Source organism: Danio rerio, chromosome 11 (genome assembly GCF_049306965.1).
Source record: "Danio rerio strain Tuebingen ecotype United States chromosome 11, GRCz12tu, whole genome shotgun sequence".
NCBI classification, from domain to species: domain Eukaryota; kingdom Metazoa; phylum Chordata; class Actinopteri; order Cypriniformes; family Danionidae; genus Danio; species Danio rerio.
In genome coordinates this window covers 19,015,001-19,037,897 of record NC_133186.1, presented here as the reverse complement: position 1 = coordinate 19,037,897, position 22,897 = coordinate 19,015,001, and the positions used below count along the sequence as shown (strand labels likewise).

The 22,897-nt window shown below is 33.6% G+C and overlaps 1 protein-coding gene across 3 annotated transcripts in view; it reads left to right on the top strand.

Moving 5' to 3' along the window:
* The window catches only part of suclg2 (succinate-CoA ligase GDP-forming subunit beta), a 239,884-nt gene that overhangs the window by 71,637 nt on the left and 145,350 nt on the right, over positions 1-22,897 (top strand). For 2 of the 3 annotated variants that reach the window (NM_001386309.1, XM_073915499.1), the window contains 1 exon segment: positions 18,010-18,109. In NM_001386309.1, the coding sequence (NP_001373238.1) occupies positions 18,010-18,109 (100 nt within the window). 3 annotated transcript variants of the gene reach the window in all.

Below are 22,897 nucleotides of genomic sequence, written 5' to 3'. Positions count from 1 at the left end.
AACAAGCAAGATGTACTTTAAAGGCAGACTGTCAGCTAGAGATCTGCGCGAAACTAAATTTTGAATCCCGCCTCTGCCCGCCAGGTTTTAGCCCGAACCCGACTGCTGATATACTGCTCCTATATTAAGAATTTGTTGTCTCGCTTCCCGATCTGCCTCGTTTTCTGCCCGCCACACCCGATCCTGCTAAAGAGCCGGGGAGAACAAAACCGAAAATTACCCAGCTATACAGTCCAGACAGCCAAGCTGTCTGTATAAACACACACACAGCACCAAGCACACACACACACAGACAAAGCTCTCTCTCTCTTTCATACGTGCGCGCGTGCACTAACACACACACAAGCACCAAACAGACACACAGGCAAATCTCTCTCTCTCTCTCTCTCTCTCTCTCTCTCTCTCTCTCTCTCTCTCTCTCTCTCTCATTCTCGCGCACTAACATACACCCACCCAAGCACACACACAGGCAAAGCTCTCTCTCTCTCTCTCATTCGCATAGCAATATACGCGATATTGCTAGACAGCCCGCTCCCGTCCCAAATTAAACCTGTTACCGACCACTCCCGCGATTTATTCGGAAATTTATTCCCGCGCCGCGCTCTACTGTCAGCTTTAATTTGAGGGTATTTATAAATCAGGTGGACGCTGTAGGAATTGCCTCCCACTTGTTAAGGGACCAAAAGTAAAGAAACAATTGGCTTATCAGCTTCAAATTTTTTTAATCCAATGTTGTTTATTAGCTAATGCACTGCAAGTTAACAAGGACTAACAATTAACTATTGTATTTTCATTAACTAATGCTTGCAAATAGGTATAAATAGTCAATTTATTTTTCATTGTTTATTTAATATATTATTTAATAGTATCTAATGGAAACTAAATGTAAAGTGCTACCCATCGTGTCTTATATAATATTTTTTCAGACTATTAAAAATTTCAGTATAGGTTTCTTTGTTAAACTGTAGAATGTAGATTCTTTAATGGAATCTGAAAGTTTGAATAACTAAAAACACCCACATATATCAAGCAGTTGATAATTATGGTTTATTTATTTATTTAAGCTCTTTATATATTTTTTTCTTACTTTTTTATTAGAGTGCTGTCTTGGTGAACAAAAAAGACTTCTTTCAAAAATGTAAACAATCCTATACGATATAAAATCATACAAGTGTGTGTGTATATATGCATACAGTTCTGGGTAAACAGTCTAAAGGAGCTGTTGACATGTTTGCTTGACACCAGATTTTTTGTAAAAGCAAAAACAATACTAACATAAAAATATAACAAAACCGAAACAAAATACAAAACAAAATTAAGTGCAATAACAATGTAATGACACAATAATATTGTACTGAAGTACTGAACTGCATTTAATACTTTATATAAAATACTTTTTTTGGTGATGGCAGCTTAAAGACGCCTCTCAGACACCCCATCTTCAACAGGGTGTAAAAATCTCGATGCTTCTGTAGGTCTTGTTTATTAAATCTAATCTTTAATTTATATTTTGTATTGGGTTCAAGTCAGGTGATTGACCAGGCCATTCCACAGCTTGATTTTCTTTTTCTGAAACCTTTTAGAGCATCCTTGGCTGTGTTTTGGATTATTGTCTTGCTAGAATGTCCAACCTGGTTTCATCTTCATCATCCTGGTAATGTAGATGTTGGACTGAAGCAGATAATATTAATTTACAATGACGAAGAGCAGAAGGTTACTGAATAACTACTGAGAGATTTCAATTGCTGTCTGGGCTTTCACTGCCTTTCTACACCTCCCTTTCTTCATGTGTTCAATACTTTTTTCCTGTGTCATTTCATTTATACACATAACTCAATTTGTAAAGTATTTAATATTGTTTTCTTTGCGCATATGGATTTCTTTGGTTGTTACCAACATCTGGTGAAAATTTTAAGCCAATAGCACCTTTATAAATATGTTTTCTGGGAAAACTGGTGACATCTTGAATATTTAAGGCTAGTACCACTATTTAATCTGAATGTAACTTTGGTTATATTAATAATTTTGTAATTAAATGGATAGTTGCTGACTATTTACTTCTATAGTAATTTTATTCCTACTGTGCACGTCATTGAGTACCGGTAACCAACATTCTTCAAAATATATTTTTCTGTCTTCAATTCGACCCATAGATGTTTAAAACCATGTAAAGGGGAATAAATGATAATAGTATTTGTCATTTTTTGAGGATTATGCCTTTAAGTTAACATATGGTTTTTCCATTCCATTAGTAAAAAAAAAAAAAAAAAAAAAAAATGTTATTTATAATCTGTGTATTACACAAAAGCAAACCCCATGACACCATTAAAGGAGGCTATGTCTCATTTACAAATAATTGCCCTATATCAAATTTAAGATGTATTTAATTAACAATACATCTCAAGTAAACTCTCTCCTCTTGTTTAGCACATCTCTCTATTTCTTGACCCATTTTTTTTTTTTTTGAGCTCTTAAACACACACAAGGGATCCTGATTTCCCTGTGTTTTCTCTCAGCTGTCTTGAACAGTGCGGTTTCTCCACAGCCCATTACCGCGGCCCCATTGCTCTCGCTGAATATCAAACAACAGGACACCTCAGTGTCTCTTACCCTGCAGTCATAGAGAAACATCAGAAAACACTGAAGCAGAAGCACAACTACTGAACTACTCACTGCTGTCATCGCCAAATAAGCCTCAAATTCATCTGAAGCCTTTAATGAGGATTTCCAGGGCTGAGGGGGCTGTATGCATTACTGCAATTATTTCTTATTCCATTCCAACTGTACAAACATATTTGTATTTTTTATTTATTTTTTGTTACATGAGATGTGGCAAACAGTATGTTAGGGCATGGAAATATTAGAGTTTCACTTCAGTGAGCAGTCGTTTATTTGTCTATTTTAAATTCTGGCTTGTGGGCATATATTTTCTGCTTTTACTTTTCTGTGGATTTTTAAAATCGTGAAATGACAGTAATGCAAATTACTCCCTGAATTAACAGAGTATGTTCATTTGGCGTTCCACTGAGTTAATTAATGAGATAATCAAACAGTGGAGTGAACAAACACCGTGTTGGACGTTTTGTTTGTGAAGTCGACCTTTCGTTAACTTAATTGGCACATTTAAAAGATGATGCTGGCAGTCAAGATAACAGATTTTCTTGTCGTTAGATGTCAGGTAGGAAGATGGTTTAATCGTACTTGTAGCCCACAAAATATTCACAAACTGTCATATGGGATATAGTTATGACAATAATAATAATTATAAATTAATTAACAAACTTATTGGAGAGTAATTAATAGCATATATTGATACGGTTGTATTTTAAAGTTCTACTTTTCAAAAGAAGGCATTTTGTTGTTAGCTGGAATAAATACTGAAACAAAATTATTAAAAAATAATAAAAGACACAATGATAATTATAATAATTTTATTTATTCACTTGAATATTATTAAAAGAGAACAAATCGTGTGAAAGATAAAAAAACAAGGTGCTGCTAAAGATAAAAATAAAGAAGAAGAAAATAAAGAAAACAATAATAGTAATGCTGCTACTACTACTACTACTACTAATAATAATAATAATAAAAGTAATAATTGTAATAATATTAATAAAATATAGCTGCAAGCAGCAATTAAGGGGCTAAGCAGTCCAGAGGCAGATGAGCAAAGGAAGTCAGTGGCCAAAAGCAATAAGATTAGTAAGGGGCATCAGGCAAAATAAAACAAGGTTTTGAATACATTTGAACTATTTAATGGCTGACAGACAAAATGGCTAACTTGGGAAAATCAGACATCGTCTGACTCTCCATGTTCCACCGGATGGAAAGAGAATTTTGGACACAGGGTTGAGAAGTTATAAGCAAATAAAGCCATTTTCTGTAGATCATCTCAGACCATGGATGTCATAACACACACCAATTTGGTATGTATATGTCAATGTGTTGCGGAAAAATCGCCTCATGTTCATTTTTGCAAATTCTGTGTTAAATTTGTGATTGATGTGATTCAATTTTGGTGACAATTGGATAAATGGCCCAGGACGAGTTTGATCAATTAGAAAAATTTCTAAATAAATCAAAGGGTCATAGGGTGCGTTTGACTTGCCTTGAGCTAAGATTTCAGAGGAATTTTGATTGTAGCCCATTCAGTTCGAAAGTTATACCTATAAACATAAGTGAAAATTTGAACAAGTGGTGGCGCTTGAGTTACAGACTTCAGGTTTGCTGTGGCTCTTGTTGACACTGCCCTCTATTATTGTGCTAAATTATACAACTTTCCCGCATACGGTTATATGGGCTGCCGTTCAAATCCGGTGATAAGCTGAATAATTATAATAGGAACGGCAACAAAAACAATAGGTGCCCACACACCTGCGGTGCTTGGCCCCTAATAATAATTATAATGCAGCAAAACTACACTGTAAAAAAATGCTGGGTTTTATACAATTGATTTGGGTTGGGATGACATGAAGGAATTAAGTTAACCTATTTGTTTTTAGAGATTGAAGTGGATTGATCATACAGCAAACCATTTTGTTTAATGATATGGAATCTGATTTAACAATACTAATAAAATAATAATTATAAATATATAAATTAATTTGTCAATTACTTTAATGTAACAGTGGCTAAAATTACTATTGTGCTTTTTGTAAATTAATAAATTAATGAATAAATGTTTATATATATTTCTAAACAGAGTGGCAATGTAATACAGAAAACGTTGGCACCAATAATATCCTATTTTTGCAATAAAGTGTGAACATTTTCCTCCCACACTACCTAAAAATACATTTTTAGTCTGAGGTGACAAAATGTGTTTTCTTTTAGTTATTACTTGGCCCGTCTCAGCCCACAGAACATTCAAAAACTGTGTATTATACAGTACACAAAAGTGCCACCATAGAATAGACACAGCCTACACTTTAATACTTTTGTTTGAAAAAAATAAAACAAATAAATAAATACTTTTTTTCCTTAATTTTTTCTTAAGAAGACAGTGATTGTTTTGCACCAGGAGCTTCAGGCTGATCCTGGAGAGAAAAAAAAATGTCAGGATTAAATCATCATAAATTGTCCTAGGATGTAGTCAATGTGTCGCTTCAGGTTAAACAATCAGAAGGACGGGTTTCTTTCTTGAAGGCGTTTGAAGTGTCACGTTTGTGATCAGTGAATAAATCCTCGAACTGTAAGGTCCTACAAGGTTAGTAAAAAAATGTGTCAATGATGTATAAACTTATTTTAAAACCATAAAGCCACGGGCCATGTACTGTACTTCCTCCACTTTTTAATTTGCAGCTCACATCATTAATCTATGAGAAATAAGTGGATGCTGTGAATTAAAGTGCAGCATTTGGCATGGACATTACTCCTGCTCTCACTAAATAGAGATAATTGACATGAAGTGATGGATTGCAAGTAATGTACTGAAATTTGGGATACCATACAGTACTTTATTTGATAACGGTGATGTACATGTATATTTCTATAACTGGATATGCATGCAGTGCTGTACATTTCTAAATTTGTCTTTGTACTTAAAGGAATGCTGTTTAAATGTTGTGGATATAACAGTTTTTTTTTTTTTTGTAATTAAACAAATTTTAGTCAGCATGGATACATTGACAAAAATTAAAGTAATTTTTAATTTTAAAAAGCAATTTTTGTTGGACTTTCTATTCAATAAGAAGTTCGGCAAAAAAAAAAAAAAGGTTATCATATACAGATTTTTGTACAGCATATTTTTAGTAAGGATAGCATCTGAAAACTGTGGAAGAAAAAAGGGAAGGGTTGGGAGTGTCTGACACAATGGCTGCGTCTGAAATCACATACTTGTCTACTATATAGTACATGAAATAGTATGTGAGCCAAGTAGAATGTCTGAATTTATTCTTTCATTTTCTTTTTGGCTTAGTCCCTTTATTAATCAGGGGTCACCACAGCGAAATGAACTGCCAACTTATCCAGCATATGTTTTATGCAGCGGATTTAGCTTACCCAATTCACCTGTGCCACATGTCTTTGGACTGTGGAGGAAACCGGAGCACCTGGAGGAAACCTACGCATACATGGGGAGAACATGCAAACTCCACACAGAAATGCCAACTGACCCTGCCGGGTCCCAACCAATAATGCTACCCGCTGCGCCACCGTGACATACTGTACTACTTCTGGTGAGATTCTGAAGTGCGCATTTATTGGATGCTATATTATCTTGTAATGCAATGTGAGATAATTCATGAATGAAAGGGAAGCGATGCAACTGACGCAGGTAGGTCATGTGATAATGACAAATGGTGGATGTGAATCATCCAAATTCCATTCATACTAATTGCATTCATACAATATCGAAAGTACTTCTTTAACAGTTGGTAGTAAATTCAAATGTAGTACCTAATCAAGTAGTAAGCGAATTTGGTCGCAGCCAATCTTGCCATGTTTGACCAATCACAACACAATGGGTCATCTGACCAATCAGAGCACCCTGGGCTTTTTGGGGAGAATTTTCAGACAGTAAGCAATATTGAACAGTTAAGAAAAAACATTCTGGTGTACCCTGTAAACAAAATAAGGTCTTTTAAACATAATTTTAAGCACCTTTATAAAGAATTAGTTCCCCCTAAAACTGAAATTTTGTTATTAACTACTCACTCATGTCCAAACACCTGAGACCTTGTTTTTCTTCCAAATACAAATCAAGCTACATTCTGTAAAATCTGAGAACTCTTTCATCCTCCATTAAGAACAAAGTTCTTGACTGGTTTGAAGTCAAGAAAAATATCAAAAAAATACCCATAAATAGACCATAAGCCTTCGAAATATTGAGGTATAGTCAACATTTGAAGTAGATCAAAACATTTTTCAAAATTGTCCTAGGAGAAGAATGGGTGTTATTCAGTAGTTTAAGAAAAACTTTGAGGAACGATTTTGATCCAATTCAACGTTGAGTACTGTTCATCAGTGCATAGTGCTCGTGATTGTGCACGTTATATTGACACTATGGAGAAGAAACGACAATGGCGATGACAATATAGCCCCATTGTATGTGCAATGTATATAGCACAATAGCACAATTTTTAACGTTCATTGACTAATATGCTTTCCAACATGCTAACAGAAAGAGAACATACAACGACAAACAAGCTAAGAAACTGTCACTCCTAACAGCCAGATACCTTTAAAAAAATAAAAATACCTTAAAGATATTGATGGAAGATGCTTGTCTTAAGGCTGATTTACAGTTGAAGTCAGAATTTTTAGCCCCCCTGAATTATTTTCTGGCCTGTTTTTTTTTTTTTTTTTTCCAATTTCTGTTTAAAGTAGAGCAGATTTCTTCAACACATTTCTAAACATAATAGTTTTAATTACTGATTTCTAATAACTGATTTATTTTATCTTTGCCCTGATGAAAGTACATACTATTTGACTAGATATTTTTCAAGACACTTATAAGCTATACAGCTTAAAGTGACATTTAATAGGTTAATTAGGTTAACTAGGCAGGTTAAGGTAATTAGGTAAGTTATTGTATAATGGTGGTGTGTTCTATAGACAATCGAAAGAAATATATAACTTAAAGGGGCTAATTATTTTGACCTTAAAATGGGTTTTAAAAAATTAAAAACTGCTTTTATTCTAGCCGAAATAAAACAAATAAGACTTTCTCCAGAAGAAAAAATATTATCAGACATACTGTGAAAGTTTTCTTGCTCTGTTAAACATAAATTTGTGAAATATATAAAAAAATAAATAAATAAAGGGGGGCTAATAATTCTGACTTTAACTGTATACTTCTTCGTCAAGCACACGTGTACGGTCTGGTACAACCCTTGCACAGTCGCATAGCCCTCGCCATGGCTGACACTGATGCTCATGCACACTTCTCAAAAAATTTAACTACACGTCGCAACAATACGTAGTGCATGCTCTGTGATTGGTCAGCTTGATAGCTGTGCCAAGTGTGGGCAGTGCTGAGAGCTGCGAACCCAAAGGAGTGCGTGTTTAAAAGTGTTGAGTCAATTTTGTTTGGTATTTTTCCAGACAAGTCAGGAACGTTTCTGTCTGGGATTATGAAGGAGCTCTTTGATAACATACGGTTGCCGCAGGGTCTTAAAAAGTCTAAAATTTAAAAATCGAAATTTTAGGCTTAAATTCTTAAATTCCCTGTTCTAGATCCTAAATATTTTTATTTATGTCAATGTAATGCTACATCTAATGCTTTTTAAAAATTCTTTTTTGTTGCTGTTGCTTGGTTTTCGTGGTGTTGTAGTTCTTTATTTCACTTGTCCTAATGCTTTTTGCAGTTGTATTACAACTACAAATGAGACCAACATGCAATCAGCTTTCTGTTATTGAACTCAGTGCACGCTGCGAATGTGTTGTCATTGCTGGGTTTGCGGAGGTTCGCTTTGGGTGTACGCGACATGATTTCAGCTGTCAGAGCTCACAATTTTTTTTCTCATGTGAATAGTTCGTACAGTGTCAAGTTTGATTTGATGTTGAATATGAAACACTTTGAAGAGATTTTGCCTGAAACAGGTATCCATGTGTGATCATAGGGAGAACCGGATGACCAATAGGAAAGGAGAAAAGTTTGGAAAAACCTGAGGGATAAGTTCCATTCATAGGTTTAACACTGATGTACAAATTACAATTTTTAATTCAAAACAATTTGCAAGATAAAATTAAGTAGCAAATTATGTCTTTGATAACTAGAAAGGAATAAATGAACCTATCAGTTTTCAATATTCTGATGCCCAATTTCTAGGCTTTGGTGATAATTGTCCGGAATGTTGGACCATTATTGCCTTTTTAGCTTATAAGTAGAGGACAGAAACTAGCCAGACAGTAATGTGTGAATTGTTGAGTGGGCAGAAAAAAAAGTAAGTCTTTTTATTTATTGTACTTTTTTGCTTTTATTCTTGCCATAATAAAAAAATATAATTGTTGAGCAACTTATGTTCTGTTGCCAGTAATATTTACCTTTAATAGGTAGAACTGTACGAGATGAGCTAAAGCAAGTGATGCATCAGAGTTTGATCTGAAAGAAAATTAAATGGTTATAAAAATCTTTATAATCATTATAATAAATTATAAAAAATAATTAAAAAAATCAATTAGTTTAAAAATCTTCAATGATTTTAATAATATGACATTGTTCCGGAAACTTTCTACTTCTCTGCTTATCAGTCTGATTTTACTTAGTTTCTTTTGACCGCCCCCTGTCATTTAAAAGAATATCTCAATGGCGAACACTAAGTATCAAAGCCTTGTTCATTTCATGAGTTGTGCGATGCTGTGCCAGGCGAAAGTATAAATCAGCCTTAAAACGTTTGTTTGTTTATTTTTTCTGTAGTTCAGTGGTGCATCTAGCCTGTCTTTACTGTTCATTTTGAATATATTTTATTTAATCACTAATTTTTTCATTTTGCAGTTTTTCTTTGTGTGTATGCATGTTTATGATATTGTGAAATAGGTCTTAAATTTAATGTTTAATGGTCTTAAAAACTAAAGGAAACTGAAGGAAAAATCTATGTTTCTGAAAAAAAAAGGTTGATGTGTGTATGTTCCTCTCAAGTCTCTCAGTCCATGTCCAACACTGTCTCTCATTTATTTCCATCTCAATGTCTGTCTCTCTTTCACTCAGTCTTATCGCTCTCATCTTTCTCTCTCTCCAGCACTCATCACATTCCCCTGTGCAGGAGTTTCCTGTCTAACACTATCAGATCTCTTATCGGGACAAGAGGTGTTTTGCTAAATCTTCACCCTCGCCAGCCTCTCTCCTCAGTTGTTTTGTTATATCTCTCTTAGTTTAGATTAAGCGATCCAGCGGCTCTCGTATCTGTGTTTTTGCTGCTTCTGCGTTCTTATCCCTGACGGTCGCACTCATGATCAATGCTATCAGCAATGTGTGGCAGTGATAAATTATGCAAGCGCTTCACTCAATGGCTGACTTGTGGTTAGGGTGAGACGCAGTGGTGATAGTGAGTCTTAATCAGCAGCTAAAGTGAGGGAACAGTTAACGTCCAGCCTGAAGGCTGTGAAGTGCTGCGTAACTCTTTAAGTGTGACTTATGTAGGAGCCAAAGCTGTGTGTTTAGCACATTTGCTCCATCATGTTGACTTGTGGTGCAGTTGAAGGGCGTTTTGGCTTTGAATCTCGATAGAGTAGGTGCACAAATGTAGTGGAGGACTTTGGTCAGAAGTCAGAAGTCGGGATATCAGTTTCAGGTTATCTTCCACATCCGCAGAAAAACAAAGTGTGCTCTGCTGTATGGAAAACTAAACTTAATGTTTGTAATTTAAGCACCTGAAACCTGTCAATTTGGGTTGGGGGTAATGCTGGGGTTACACCAAAGGTTAAGGATCACATCACTTGCTCTGGATTACTCTTGCACTCTCAAAAACAAAGGTACAAGAGCTGTCAGTGGGTGGAAACTTTTCAGAAGGTACACATTTTGCACTTCGATTACATGTTAGTACCTCAAAGGTGTGTATTTGTACCTAAAAAATATAATACTATGGTAATAATATGGACCCTTTAGGCACAAATGTGACAGCTCTCATACCTGAAGTGTAGAATTTTTTTTAACTCACAAAAAATGTATACTTGTGCAGAAGTTTTTCACTTGTTTGTGGCAAATGTGCTCTGCATTCTGCATTATTCAAACCACACAGCAGAAATTCACCTCTATCGGCACAATATGAACTGTATAACAATATGAACAATATAAACTGACCATGCAACATTTTATGTTTATATGACAATATTGACAATGACAATGTTACAATATTTTATGTTTAAATATATCTATATATATAAGAGTCTATCATTTCACCGGATTAAATGAATCCGCTTGTTAAATGTGACGTCACGCGGAGCGGCTTCCGGGTCCAAGCACTCTATTCAACTGAATGGGGAGATTCATGAAATGGTAATAATAAACGTTTACAAAGCGATTTAATACTTTCGAAAGTCACGATCGCAATATCAATGTCCATGCCTAATATCCGATGGCCAGAAAGTGATTCATTGTTTTATAAATTGTTAAAATTTTGATATTTGTTATGCAGCAAGCCCAGAGATTGTTGTGTACACTATGACTGTATGTAAAATTAACTTTAATGTGTGATAGGAATAAAACGTGATCATAAACAAATGATTTCTCCACTCAAATGAATGGCAGCTTGGACCCGGAAACAGTATACATACGTCACAAACACGTCACGGTCTATTTAGAAAGAATTAAAAGTTTTAGATGCATTGTAGAATCAAGATGATTTTGTAAAGGAGTGCATCTACATAAAATATGATAAACCAATCACAAACATTGAGAAATACAATAGAGCAAATATACTGTACAAATAAAATATACAGTGCTCAATGGTTTTCTGGAAGTCCAGCAATATTCAGATACACAGTTATTTTTTATGCTGTAAAAAAAAACAAACAAAAAAAAAAAACAGTAGATTACATCATATGCAGTGCTCAGCATAATTGAACACATCCCATTTTGAATATAGGCAATGTATTTTGGTGCATTTAAACAAAAAATATTTATTAAACGTATATTCACCCAACCTCTTTAGAAATTGAAAGACAAAGCAATTAAATTCAAGCAAAATATTAAAACTAAAAACTTCAATTTTTTTTTATTTTCTTGATTTTTCCTTTATATATATATATATATATATATATATATATATATATATATATATATATATATATATATATATATATATTGTATTTAAGATTTTTCTCTAACTTATAAATTTATGTGTACCAGTTTTTGGGCCATTATTGAAAGTTGTTTTGATAGATTAAGTTAAAGTTAGAAATGTAATTTCTTATACCTGAATACTTTAAACTGATTTAAATAATTAAATAATAATAATAATAATAATAATGTTTTGGTACTGTTGTGGTAAAACGTTGTAATGACAGGACAAATCATGAGTGTTCTCATATGTGGCTCCTGGTCAATTATAACACCAATTCGATATTTCAGATCCAGCGATGTGACTATTGCAGATGCGTACATTGCGTTATCGATGCTGAAACTATATATCGTGCAGCTCTACTTTGTATGTAATCCACTCAAATAAATCTAAGTAAATCTTTTCAAGTACTTACATTTGTGATTTGGTGTGAGCACAACATTATACATTAGTAATGCAAGATATGGAATCTATTTCCAAGTAACTAGTGAGGTTACTTTTTCATTTCAGAGAAAATATATATCTTTCTTTTTCAAGATAATGATTTTTTTTGTTGTCTTCCCACAATATTCACTGGAACGATCTGCACTTATGTTTTTAATTTCATTTCTTCCCTTTTCTTTTGTTTATTGCCAAGATGCCTGCAGGGTACACTGGTTCATCTTTTTTTGAATTCCTTTATGATCATGTAGCAGTGACTTGGTGAAGTTATTACTTCATGTGCCATTATTCTGTATTTCGTAATTCATTGTTTTTGTGTAGAGCTTTGTTGAATGCTGTGGACATGTGACCAGATATGAACCTCCATCTGATAGAAAATGATAAATTATCTTCTGTTGTACTGAGAGAAAGTGCAGATGTATTGTGTACATTGTGTTTAAAAATGATACTTACACGTTTTATGTGAACATGTATTTGCTCATCTTATACAAAAGCAGATTCAGGATCCCTCAAAAAGAATAGCATTTAAACTGAATATTCAGAGCTAAAGAGCTTCTAGTGTTCTACATGCATTTAAGAAAAGGAGCACAGCTGAAGGCTTTGTTAAGCTCAAGTGTACAGATGTGAATTTACATTTCCTTCAACGTGAGGTTTAACAAGGTTGCATTAGTTAACGTTAACGTTTACTACCATGAACTAATTATGAATAACACTTGTTCATCATTATATAGTCATCGTTCAACATTTACTAATGCATTGTTAAAATTTTAATTCATGCTCATTAACATGAACCAACATGAACAACTTTATTTTCATTAACTAACTTTGACAAAGACAAATAAATACTGTGATTAATGTATTGTTCATTGCTTGTTCATTCTGGTAAATGCATTAACTAACATTAACAGATACAACCTTATTGTAAAGTGCTACCATGTTCTTTTATTTTATGTATTTGTATATATATTATTACAAACTACTTTACAAAGGCCAGCTCAGATTACAAAAAATAATGCAAAAGTAATATAACACATTACTTTTCTTAAAGTAACCAATTTGATGTAGCACACTATTTTAATATATTACTTTTAAAAGTAACTTTCTCCAACATAGTTTTCAGATCACTGCTGTGTGCCACTTTGCTCAGCTTCAGGTCTGCATAACAGCCATTTGAGCTTCTACCATTTCTTCAACAACAGCAGAGTAGCAGGAGACTGCAGACCTAGAGCCAGTATATATACCCCACATGCAGTTTTACCTCCCTGTTGTTCATAATCAAGGATATACAGCTAGTGCTTACACATTAATAACTTGCCTCTGTATACATTGACAAATTGATTTATTTCTTTATATTTTTTTTTTCAGATGAACATGATCTGCACTACTGTTTCATATGTAGAGATATTCTTCATACCTAGCCCAAATGAAATAATGGATGCAACTGAATATAGTATGTTCCTTCACAAAAGGTTTTGAGAGGGAAGTAGTACGTGGATTGGAATGCATATAGGGTACAATATTTAATATCTGTTTATTATGAATATTTATTCCAATCCTCTTCAAGATTGAATTGACTAAAAATATTTTTGTAATCAACTTTTACATTTTCACAGAGACTGTTGCTTTTCAGCACCTGTCAATCATCTGCACTTCCTCCGCTTGTGTTTTCAATTTAATTTACTCCCTTTTTTTTCATGTTTATTGCCGAGATGCCTGCAGGACACGCTGGTTCATCTTTTTTTTTTTTTTTTTTTTTGAATTCCTTTATGATCATGTAACAGTGATAATGACTTTAGGTGAAGTTATTATTCCATGTGCCATTATTCTGTATTTCATAATTTATAGTTTTGGTATAGAGATTTGCTAAATGCTGTGGACATGTGACCGATTTATTTATCTATCTATCTATAACTATATCTATCTATCTATCTATCTATCTATCTATCTATCTATCTATCTATCTATCTATCTATCTATCTATCTATCTATCTATCTATCTATCTATCTATCTATCTATCTATCTATCTATCTATCTATCTATCTATCTATCTATCTATCTATCTATCTATCTATCTATCTATCTATCTACTTAATTATTTGATTTTATATATTTATTTATTTATTTATTTATATATATATTGATTGATTTATTGGTAATTCAAAAATTTGGTATATGTGTTATTCCTGATAAGATAAATTATATAAATTATAAAAAAAAATCTAAATAATTATATAAAGACATTTTATAAATGTTTATTTTAATTATTTGCTTTTTCTTTCTTTCTTTCTTTCTTTCTTTCTTTCTTTCTTTCTTTCTTTCTTTCTTTCTTTCTTTCTTTCTTTCTTTCTTTCTTTCTTTCTTTCTTCTTTATATTTTCTTTATATTTCTTTCTACTTTATATTTTAAAGGGTTTCCACAAGGTCTTAAATATAGGTTTTAATTTCAAAAACAAAGAAAAAATTTTCAAAACAAAATTTTAGACCTTGCAAATCATTACATTGACTGAAATGTTGTGTTGTATTTGAACCTTGAATCATTTTAAACAGGTATTCCTTTTCCTATTTCCATGTAAAGCTACCCAATCACCTATCCAACCACCAGCAATCTATCTCAGTAGAACTTTTAACAAATATTACATTTTAAACTCTATTTACCAATATGATTAAATTGCCTTCATAACAATACTATTTGTTTAAATGTTTTCCATGTAATTGTAGCTAGCTGGTGGGGACACTGACCTGGACACTGTTCTGCATTAAATTTATAATAGTTTTTAAAACTTCTTTGAAAAAAAAAAAAAAAGTTATGTTGAAAAATAAAATGCGTGTATGCAATGAGTTTATATATTTATATATATTGATGTGTGTGTGTTGAGCATCAGTAAAGACAATGTTAGCACCTGTCAACTTTAATTGTGGGGAAAACTGGATAATTTTGAGCTTTTGTCAGCTAATTTCAGCTTCCGGGTTTAAAATGATTTTTGGGGCGGGATCAAAATCGGCGACGTAGCGCAGTACTGCTAGTGCAATGATGACGCGTCGGTTTTTCATTATTATTCATAGCGGAGTTTTCTTATCCTATGAGAAGAGCTGGCTGTTTTATTATTTATGAGAGCACGTGCTTTCCGAAGGCAAGGCAGACCTGCCAGTTTCAAGCAAGCTGTGAGACACGGACCCACGGCATGCAGTAGCCGTTCATGAACTTGAACTTGTCAGGGCCGATCATACAGCAAAGCCGTTGTCTTTTATCAGGAGTTCGTTCACATTCAAACCAGAGGCGTTGCGAGGGGGGGGCTTTGGGGGCTTAAGCCCCTGATGTATTTTCAAAAGCCCCTGATCTTTTGGAATATGTTGCACTTAAATAAAAATATGTTGTAAACATTTATTTTGTTATCTGAGTACTGAAAATTACCACATACATCACGAACGTTCCACTTAACGCAGCGTTTGTGTCAGGTATTTAAATCATCAGCTGTTCAGCAGTACCTGTTTTTACCGGCAGGTGGGAGTGGCTCTGTTGTCACATGGTGTTAAAAAATGCCACTGCACTTCATTCATTCATTATTTTGAGGAGCTGAAGCTATGAGGTAATAATACAACTCTTTCGCGAAACTGATTAGTTGTAACTACTGATGAACTATTTGTTTCCACAGTATAAAATGTGTGTAGTTTAAATACATGCGAATTAGTCAAAAAATGTAAATTGTACTAGCTTTCTAGATATGATATAGATATTTTGGCATATTTATATGATATAGCCAGTCACATCAGTTTCATGCATTTAGCTTATTATAAAGCTATATTCTACTGTAACATGCTATGTCAGTTAGCATCGAATTATAAATCGACTTTCTTATGAAAATACCTAAAATGGTTGGAAGAACACATACAGTTGAAGTCTAAATTATTAGCCTGTTTATTTTTTTCCCCAAATTCTGTTTAACACAGAGAATATTTTTTCAACACGTTTCTAAACATAATAGTTTTAATAACTCAACTCTAATAACTGAATTATTTTATCTTTGCCATGATGACAGTAAATAATATTAGACTAGACATTTTTTAAGACACTTCTATACAGCTTAAAGTGACATTTAAAGGCAGAGTAGGGTAATTAAGTTATTGTATAATGATGGTTTATTCTGTAGACTATAGGGAAAAAATATATATCTTAAAGGGGCTGATAATTTTGACCCTAAAATGTTTTTATAAAAATGTAAAAGTGCTTTTATTCTAGCTGAAATAAAACAAATAAGACTTTCTTCAAAAGAAAAATATTATCAGACATAGGCTACTGTGAAAATGTCATTGCTCTGTTCAACATCATTTGGGAAATATTTAAAAAATAAAATAAAATGTTATTTTATTTTATAAAACATTTATTGTCTCAGTCGTGTAAATGATCAGTTAAACCCTTTTTATGTTTATTCAGATCTTATTGTCATTCTACTACAGCAATATCTGGATGTCTTCACCCATATTAGAGATTTCCTAAAATGTTCTACTACTTTTGTGAGGCATATATGCAATTTCTGCTCAAGTATGAATAAAACAGGCATTACATCCTTTTAAAGTGCTACAATGCCCACATCACCCTATTTTGAAGAAAACTGAAAAAAAAAATAACTTCCTTCGGGCTAAGCTCCTTATCCCTTTCGACCCTAGCAACGCCCCTGATTCAGACACAACACCGTGCTGCTGTGTTTGCCTAAATCCTCAATATTACCAGCAGGGCTAATGATTAAAATAGGCCGGTCAGGAGACCTGCTGCACTGAGTCTGCATTAAGATCTATAATTTATACCCGGGGATCGAGGGAGAATCCTCATTTATAGTGTTTACATGACACAATAATCTTTATATTGATATAAATTGTGGTTATGTGTATATGAAATTACGGATAATAAATGTAGCAGGGCATTAAATTACTGTTTATTTCTTTGCATTTTAACTTTGTGAACTATAAACTCATGCGTCTCCTCACGGTTTGTGTCTCATTTTGTAAGCTAACTGTCAACAACAGTTGTTCGCTCCCCTTCTCCCGTGCTGGCCACGCCCACTCCTGCCCTATGCTCGCGGAGCTCCACGCCCATTAATCATGCATCTTTGAAAAAATTCTGAAGTAGACTTTAACCGAAAGTGGGGGGTGTCATGGCCCTTTTAAAAATTATGCAGCTAAAAATAACTAGATTTTTTATTTATTTGTTTATTTATTTATTTATTTATTTATTTATTTATTTATTTATTTATTTATTTATTTATTTATTTATTTATTTATTTATTTATTTATTTAAATCAGGCCATTAAATATGTATGTATAAGTCTGAAATGTTATTCATAATGGTTTTATAAAAGTTTTTAAAAGTCTCAAATTTAACTTGATGAAACCATGTAATATATCAGTCTCTTATTTTTAAGCACACAGTATATGGTTCTTATGTCAAAATCATTCAAAATGATTCATATAGCACAATACAGATTGAATGTTTCAACACAGCGTCTCATGACAAGCTATTATTTCCTTAGCCGTGTCCTTTCATCTCAGAAATGTTTCCCTGATGAAAGAAATTATGGCAGAATTGCTAAGATGCGTCATCAAAAATCAAAACCTGCCTGTGGTGATTGATGTAATTTTTAATATCAAATTACCACCAACTTCTCTTTCAATTTCATTTTTGTTTTTCCTTCCTGTTTGTCTGTAAGTTTGTTGAGGTTATTGTCTCTTAAGGAGAAATTGAGATGGTTGCAGACTAGATTTGAACCTGAATCATCCACATAAGCACCACAATGTATGTTTTTTGCCTTTCTCTGGGATCTAACATTTTTTTCTCTCTCTTTTGTTACTTCAGAAGCGAAGGAGATTGTGCTGAAAGCTCAGATTTTAGCGGGAGGAAGAGGGAAAGGAGTGTTCAACAGTGGCCTGAAAGGAGGAGTGCATTTAACAAAAGAGTGAGTACCTGCCCAGACCCACTTTCTGAGAGAGGATAGTACTTGCTTTTAAAGCCCTTTTTCCATCTGATATAAAGAAAACATCTGAAAAAAAAGAATTATATAATGTTTGTTTTGTCACTCTTTATTGAATTGTGTCTGTAGATTTTAATTATAGTACATTTTCTCCTTCATTGAGCCATAAATCTGCACTTCAACAGCACTCACATGCACCAAACTTCAGTATTATATCAATATTGTGAAGTATTTTTTTCAATCACACAAAATATGCTTCATTATATACATTATTTCATTCTACAAATTGTGAAAAGTTTTTTTTGGCTGTTTGAAGTATTTGCAGTATTATAGGGTGATTAAAAAAAGAGAAATCCAAAATATAAAAACCTTTGACTCTAATGTCCGAACAAAGCATGAATTTTATACCTTACTTCATCCAATTTTCGTTCTGTAAATGTATGCAAATGAGTGCATATTTAATTATGTCAATGCGCCGTTTGCATATTTACGCAAAACGTATTAGAAAACTTGTGATGCAAATAATATTTTCCTAATGTAATTATTAAAATGGGTAATAATGGTGATCAGTGTTCATTTTGTACACAATGCATCACTTTAAAACTCATATCTCGACACCCTCACCAAGAAAATGACCCAAAATATCCTGCTGCTCTCAGCATTTGCGATGTCCTTAAAACTCTGTTGTAATGCAGAATGATGGATCTCTTGGCTGAACAAATTATAAGCATGATAGAAACCATAAAAATGTTGTGAACAAACCCTTGAGAATGAAGGAGACGTGTGAAATATAGCAATCTCTGAAAACTTTAGCAGAAAGCCATGAGTTTTCCTCAAGTAGGGGCTGATTTATGACTGAATGTCTGCGTCGTGAATCACTGTCACATAGTGTACTCCGGCATTTGGGATGAAGAGAATTGTCCAGAGAAAACACTCTGAAACGCAGCCTGATCTGTTTTATCTAGCGAATGAGCCCAGCTCTTTCTCTGGCCCTGAGAGATTGCTAGAGTTTGCTAGTATGTGTTTCTTAAAGTTTATTTAGTCATTGGTTTGCACCATATTGACTTGCAGTACACTAGAAAGATCACAGGGAATGATGAGAGATTTAAAGAGACTTAAGGCCCTACCATACATCCGGCGCAATGCGGCACAAATGTTATTTTCTAGTTTCAGCTTGACGCAAGTTTCATTTTGACGTTTTGTGCCACACTGTTTAAATAGCGAATGCATTTGCAGTCATAGGGCGACGCAGTGGCGCAGTGGGTAGCATGATCGCCTCACAGCAAGAAGGTCACTGGTTCAAGCCTCGGCTGGGTCGGTTGGCATTTCTATGTTGAGTTTGCATGATACACAAATATCTTTAATAATGAAAAAGAATTAAATTAATAAAATGTCACAAAAATGATCACTTACTACATAAATATAAAAACCACTGCTTTCATGCCTTCATCTGGGGGGCTTTTTTCAGTTTATTTACGGCAATTTGCTTTTGTATAATCTTATTATTATTATTAGTAGCATTATTTATTATATGCATATTTATATTTTTTATTATTACTTTTTTTAACAAGCTTAGATTTGTTCACCTGTCAGGTTTTGGACTATATAGGGCATAGCACGTGTGTTTGGATATAAGTCTGTTTTCGGACCACACTTTGTTGTTATTGTTAATTTATTCAGTTACTGGAAATTAGAACTGAATTTAGAAATAGTTTTGAAACAAATATTTGTGCTTAACAAACTAAATTAATTATGTAGACTAATAGATGTCTTCAGTGGAGTGTACAACACTGTTTCTTTATCAATGAAAGAAAGAAAAAGAAAGTGAAAGTAAAGGCCGATTGGAGGAGGCTCATTTTTATCCTTACTGCAGATGATCTGTTTAACTGTTTTCCTGCTAGTGAAGTGTTCAGTTTTTCCACTCACAAATTCCGCCAAGTAAATAGCAAGTGCTCTATGGCATGAAGCAACTGACTCTTAAAGGGAATGGGAGATGAGACTCTGCCTGGTATATTCTCAAAACACACCTATAACTCAGTAAGAGAATAAGCTCAACCCTGTTAGACCATGTGTTGTGGCGCAAATCATATTTTTCCTTTATTAAAATAGCAAAAGGGGATTTGGACACACATAATGACCTACTTTGCAACTAGATCATTGAAATAGACTCCTTAAAATTTACTCAGAAGCTGTGAAACAATCGGTTTGTGGAAGAAACGAAACATTATTTATGTGCATGATCTGTGTTACACTGTTCTCTGGAATATTTGATACTGATTGGTCAGTTACGAAATTCCAAGGTATGTTATTAACCGGTAACAACCGGTGAAACATCCAGCTCTTCCAGGGACTATAAAACATTTTGTCCATTGTGAATATATTCATATTTATTTATGCTTATCTGCCACTTCAACACAATCTCACGGCAAATCGTAACTTTTTGATTTAGTGACTCATTTGTATGAATTGGTACAATCTCAATGACGGTTTAGTTTAGGGGCGTAGTTTGGTGCCATACCTCCTTTTTAAATTCATACATATTTCTACGACTGAATGTAAAATACTTTTGTTTCCATATATATTTATGGCGCAGTGGGTAGCAGTTTCCCAAAGATATGCGGTATAGGTAAATTGGGTAAGCTTTATTGTCCGTAGTATATGTGTAAATAAGTGTGTATGCATGGTTCCCAGTGATGGGTTGCAACTGGAAGGGCATCTATAAAAGGGCTGTGTAAAACATATGCTGGACAAGTTGGCAGTTCATACAGTATATATATATATATATATATATATATATATATATATATATATATATATATATATATATATATTATATTAGGGTTGGGCATCTAAGCTATAATGCCGATCCGATACGCATCTCGAATACGATCAAAGAATACAAAGAATACGATCCGATATATTAGCGATACATTTGTGACATATTGCGATGCAACACGATACGATTCACACCCATATCCAATACAATGCGATAATTCAGCACTAACTAATTAGATCAAGTTTATGAGATTATGTGAAAGAGGATGCTGTGCCATTGAATGAGTTTGATTATTTATTAACAAAGCAAAACCATGACTTTTTTTTACAAACTGGCTCTTCTCTCAGAGCCAGAGTGTCGGTTTACAGTAGAGGGCCATTTTAAAACATATAGCACATATTATTTAAGGATTTTCAAGATAAACAGAATGTATAAGTGCAATATATATTAAAAAAAAAATATATATATATATTTGCACTCTTTCAACATAAAGGTTTAGCATTGCACAACAAGAATTGTGATTTAACTTTTCATCTATGAAAACAAGTTTTACAAAGATATATTTTGCCACTGAATATTCAAAACTTAAGGTCGTGAACTAGCAGTGTTATGCTGCTTTGAAACATCACTGTCACTGTAAACAACAGGCTAATAAAAATATAACAAACCAGCAATCTTCTTGCTTTGAGGTGGTCAAACTAACCACTGTGCCACCGTGACACCCATTATTTTTGTCATTATTATTATTAATATTATTATTATTATTATAATTAAATAAAAATTAACAGGAGGAGGTGTTTAAAACCTTCGTTCTCCGTGACACTAGGCTGAATATCTTTGCAGATGAACAATGCAGTAACATCCGTTATTGGCGTAGAGCGCACAAAACTGTTGCGCATGGAAAAAAAAACTTGCAATGCTGTTCTCACCACTTTTGGAGCTGGTAGCTACAGTTGAAGCAGTGCAGGAAGCCGGGGATGCAGGAACACTGGAAGATGCTTTCACAACAACACCGTGGCGCCGCTTCAAGTGAGATTTCAGATTAGTCGTACTGCCCGCGTATTTTACAGCGCGGCACATTTTGCAAATTGCATCTGTCCTGTCAAGCCGTCCATCCTTAAATCCATAATGTTGCCATACTTTAGATTTAAAACTCAGTGGGGAATAAAATGTTTGTTTTGCTTCTCGCGCTTTCTGAGGGCGCACCACTAGCTTCATCCGCACACCTGATACAGTTGTAGTGTAAGTGTACACATCCGCAAATCCGTTGCTAAGGCTTACTTTATGTAGGTCGATTAAATTATGCGCCACAAACAGGTTGACAACACTTGTTAATAAATAAAAAATACATTCTATATTAAAAATATAAGCTGTATCTTGGAAAAACTGATGCATCTCGCAAAAACCGATACATCTCGATTTGCTTCCAAAATTTCATTCATCCTCTGCTGCTCAACCGATGCACTCGCATCGTGCATGCGCATGACCGCGTAGCGATACATATCGATTAATCTTCCCATCCCTAATATATATATATATATATATATATATATATATATATATATATATATATATATATATATATATATATATATATATATATATATATATATATATATATATATATGCCAATTTAGACGGGGCATTTCATAGAATTAAATGAAAAAAAAAGTGAAAATCTGTAATAGAATGGCAAAACCATTACATTCGCATGAAGTTTCATCATAAATTGTATAAAGAGCACTGCGACTTTAGGTTTTTACTGCATTCGACAATAAACATTGTACAGTATAAAGCGCAATGTTTGATCTGCAAAAAATGACTCCTGTGAGCTGGTTGTTTTACAGCATGTCTACAGCAGACTCACCAAAGCAAAGCCTGAGTGTATGGATGTGACAAAGAACACACTGTAAATCATTTGTCCTTTGTGTCAGTACATCATAAATAAAGTGAAGCATTAGTTTACTGTCTGAGATTCATCACTCGTGCCACACCAC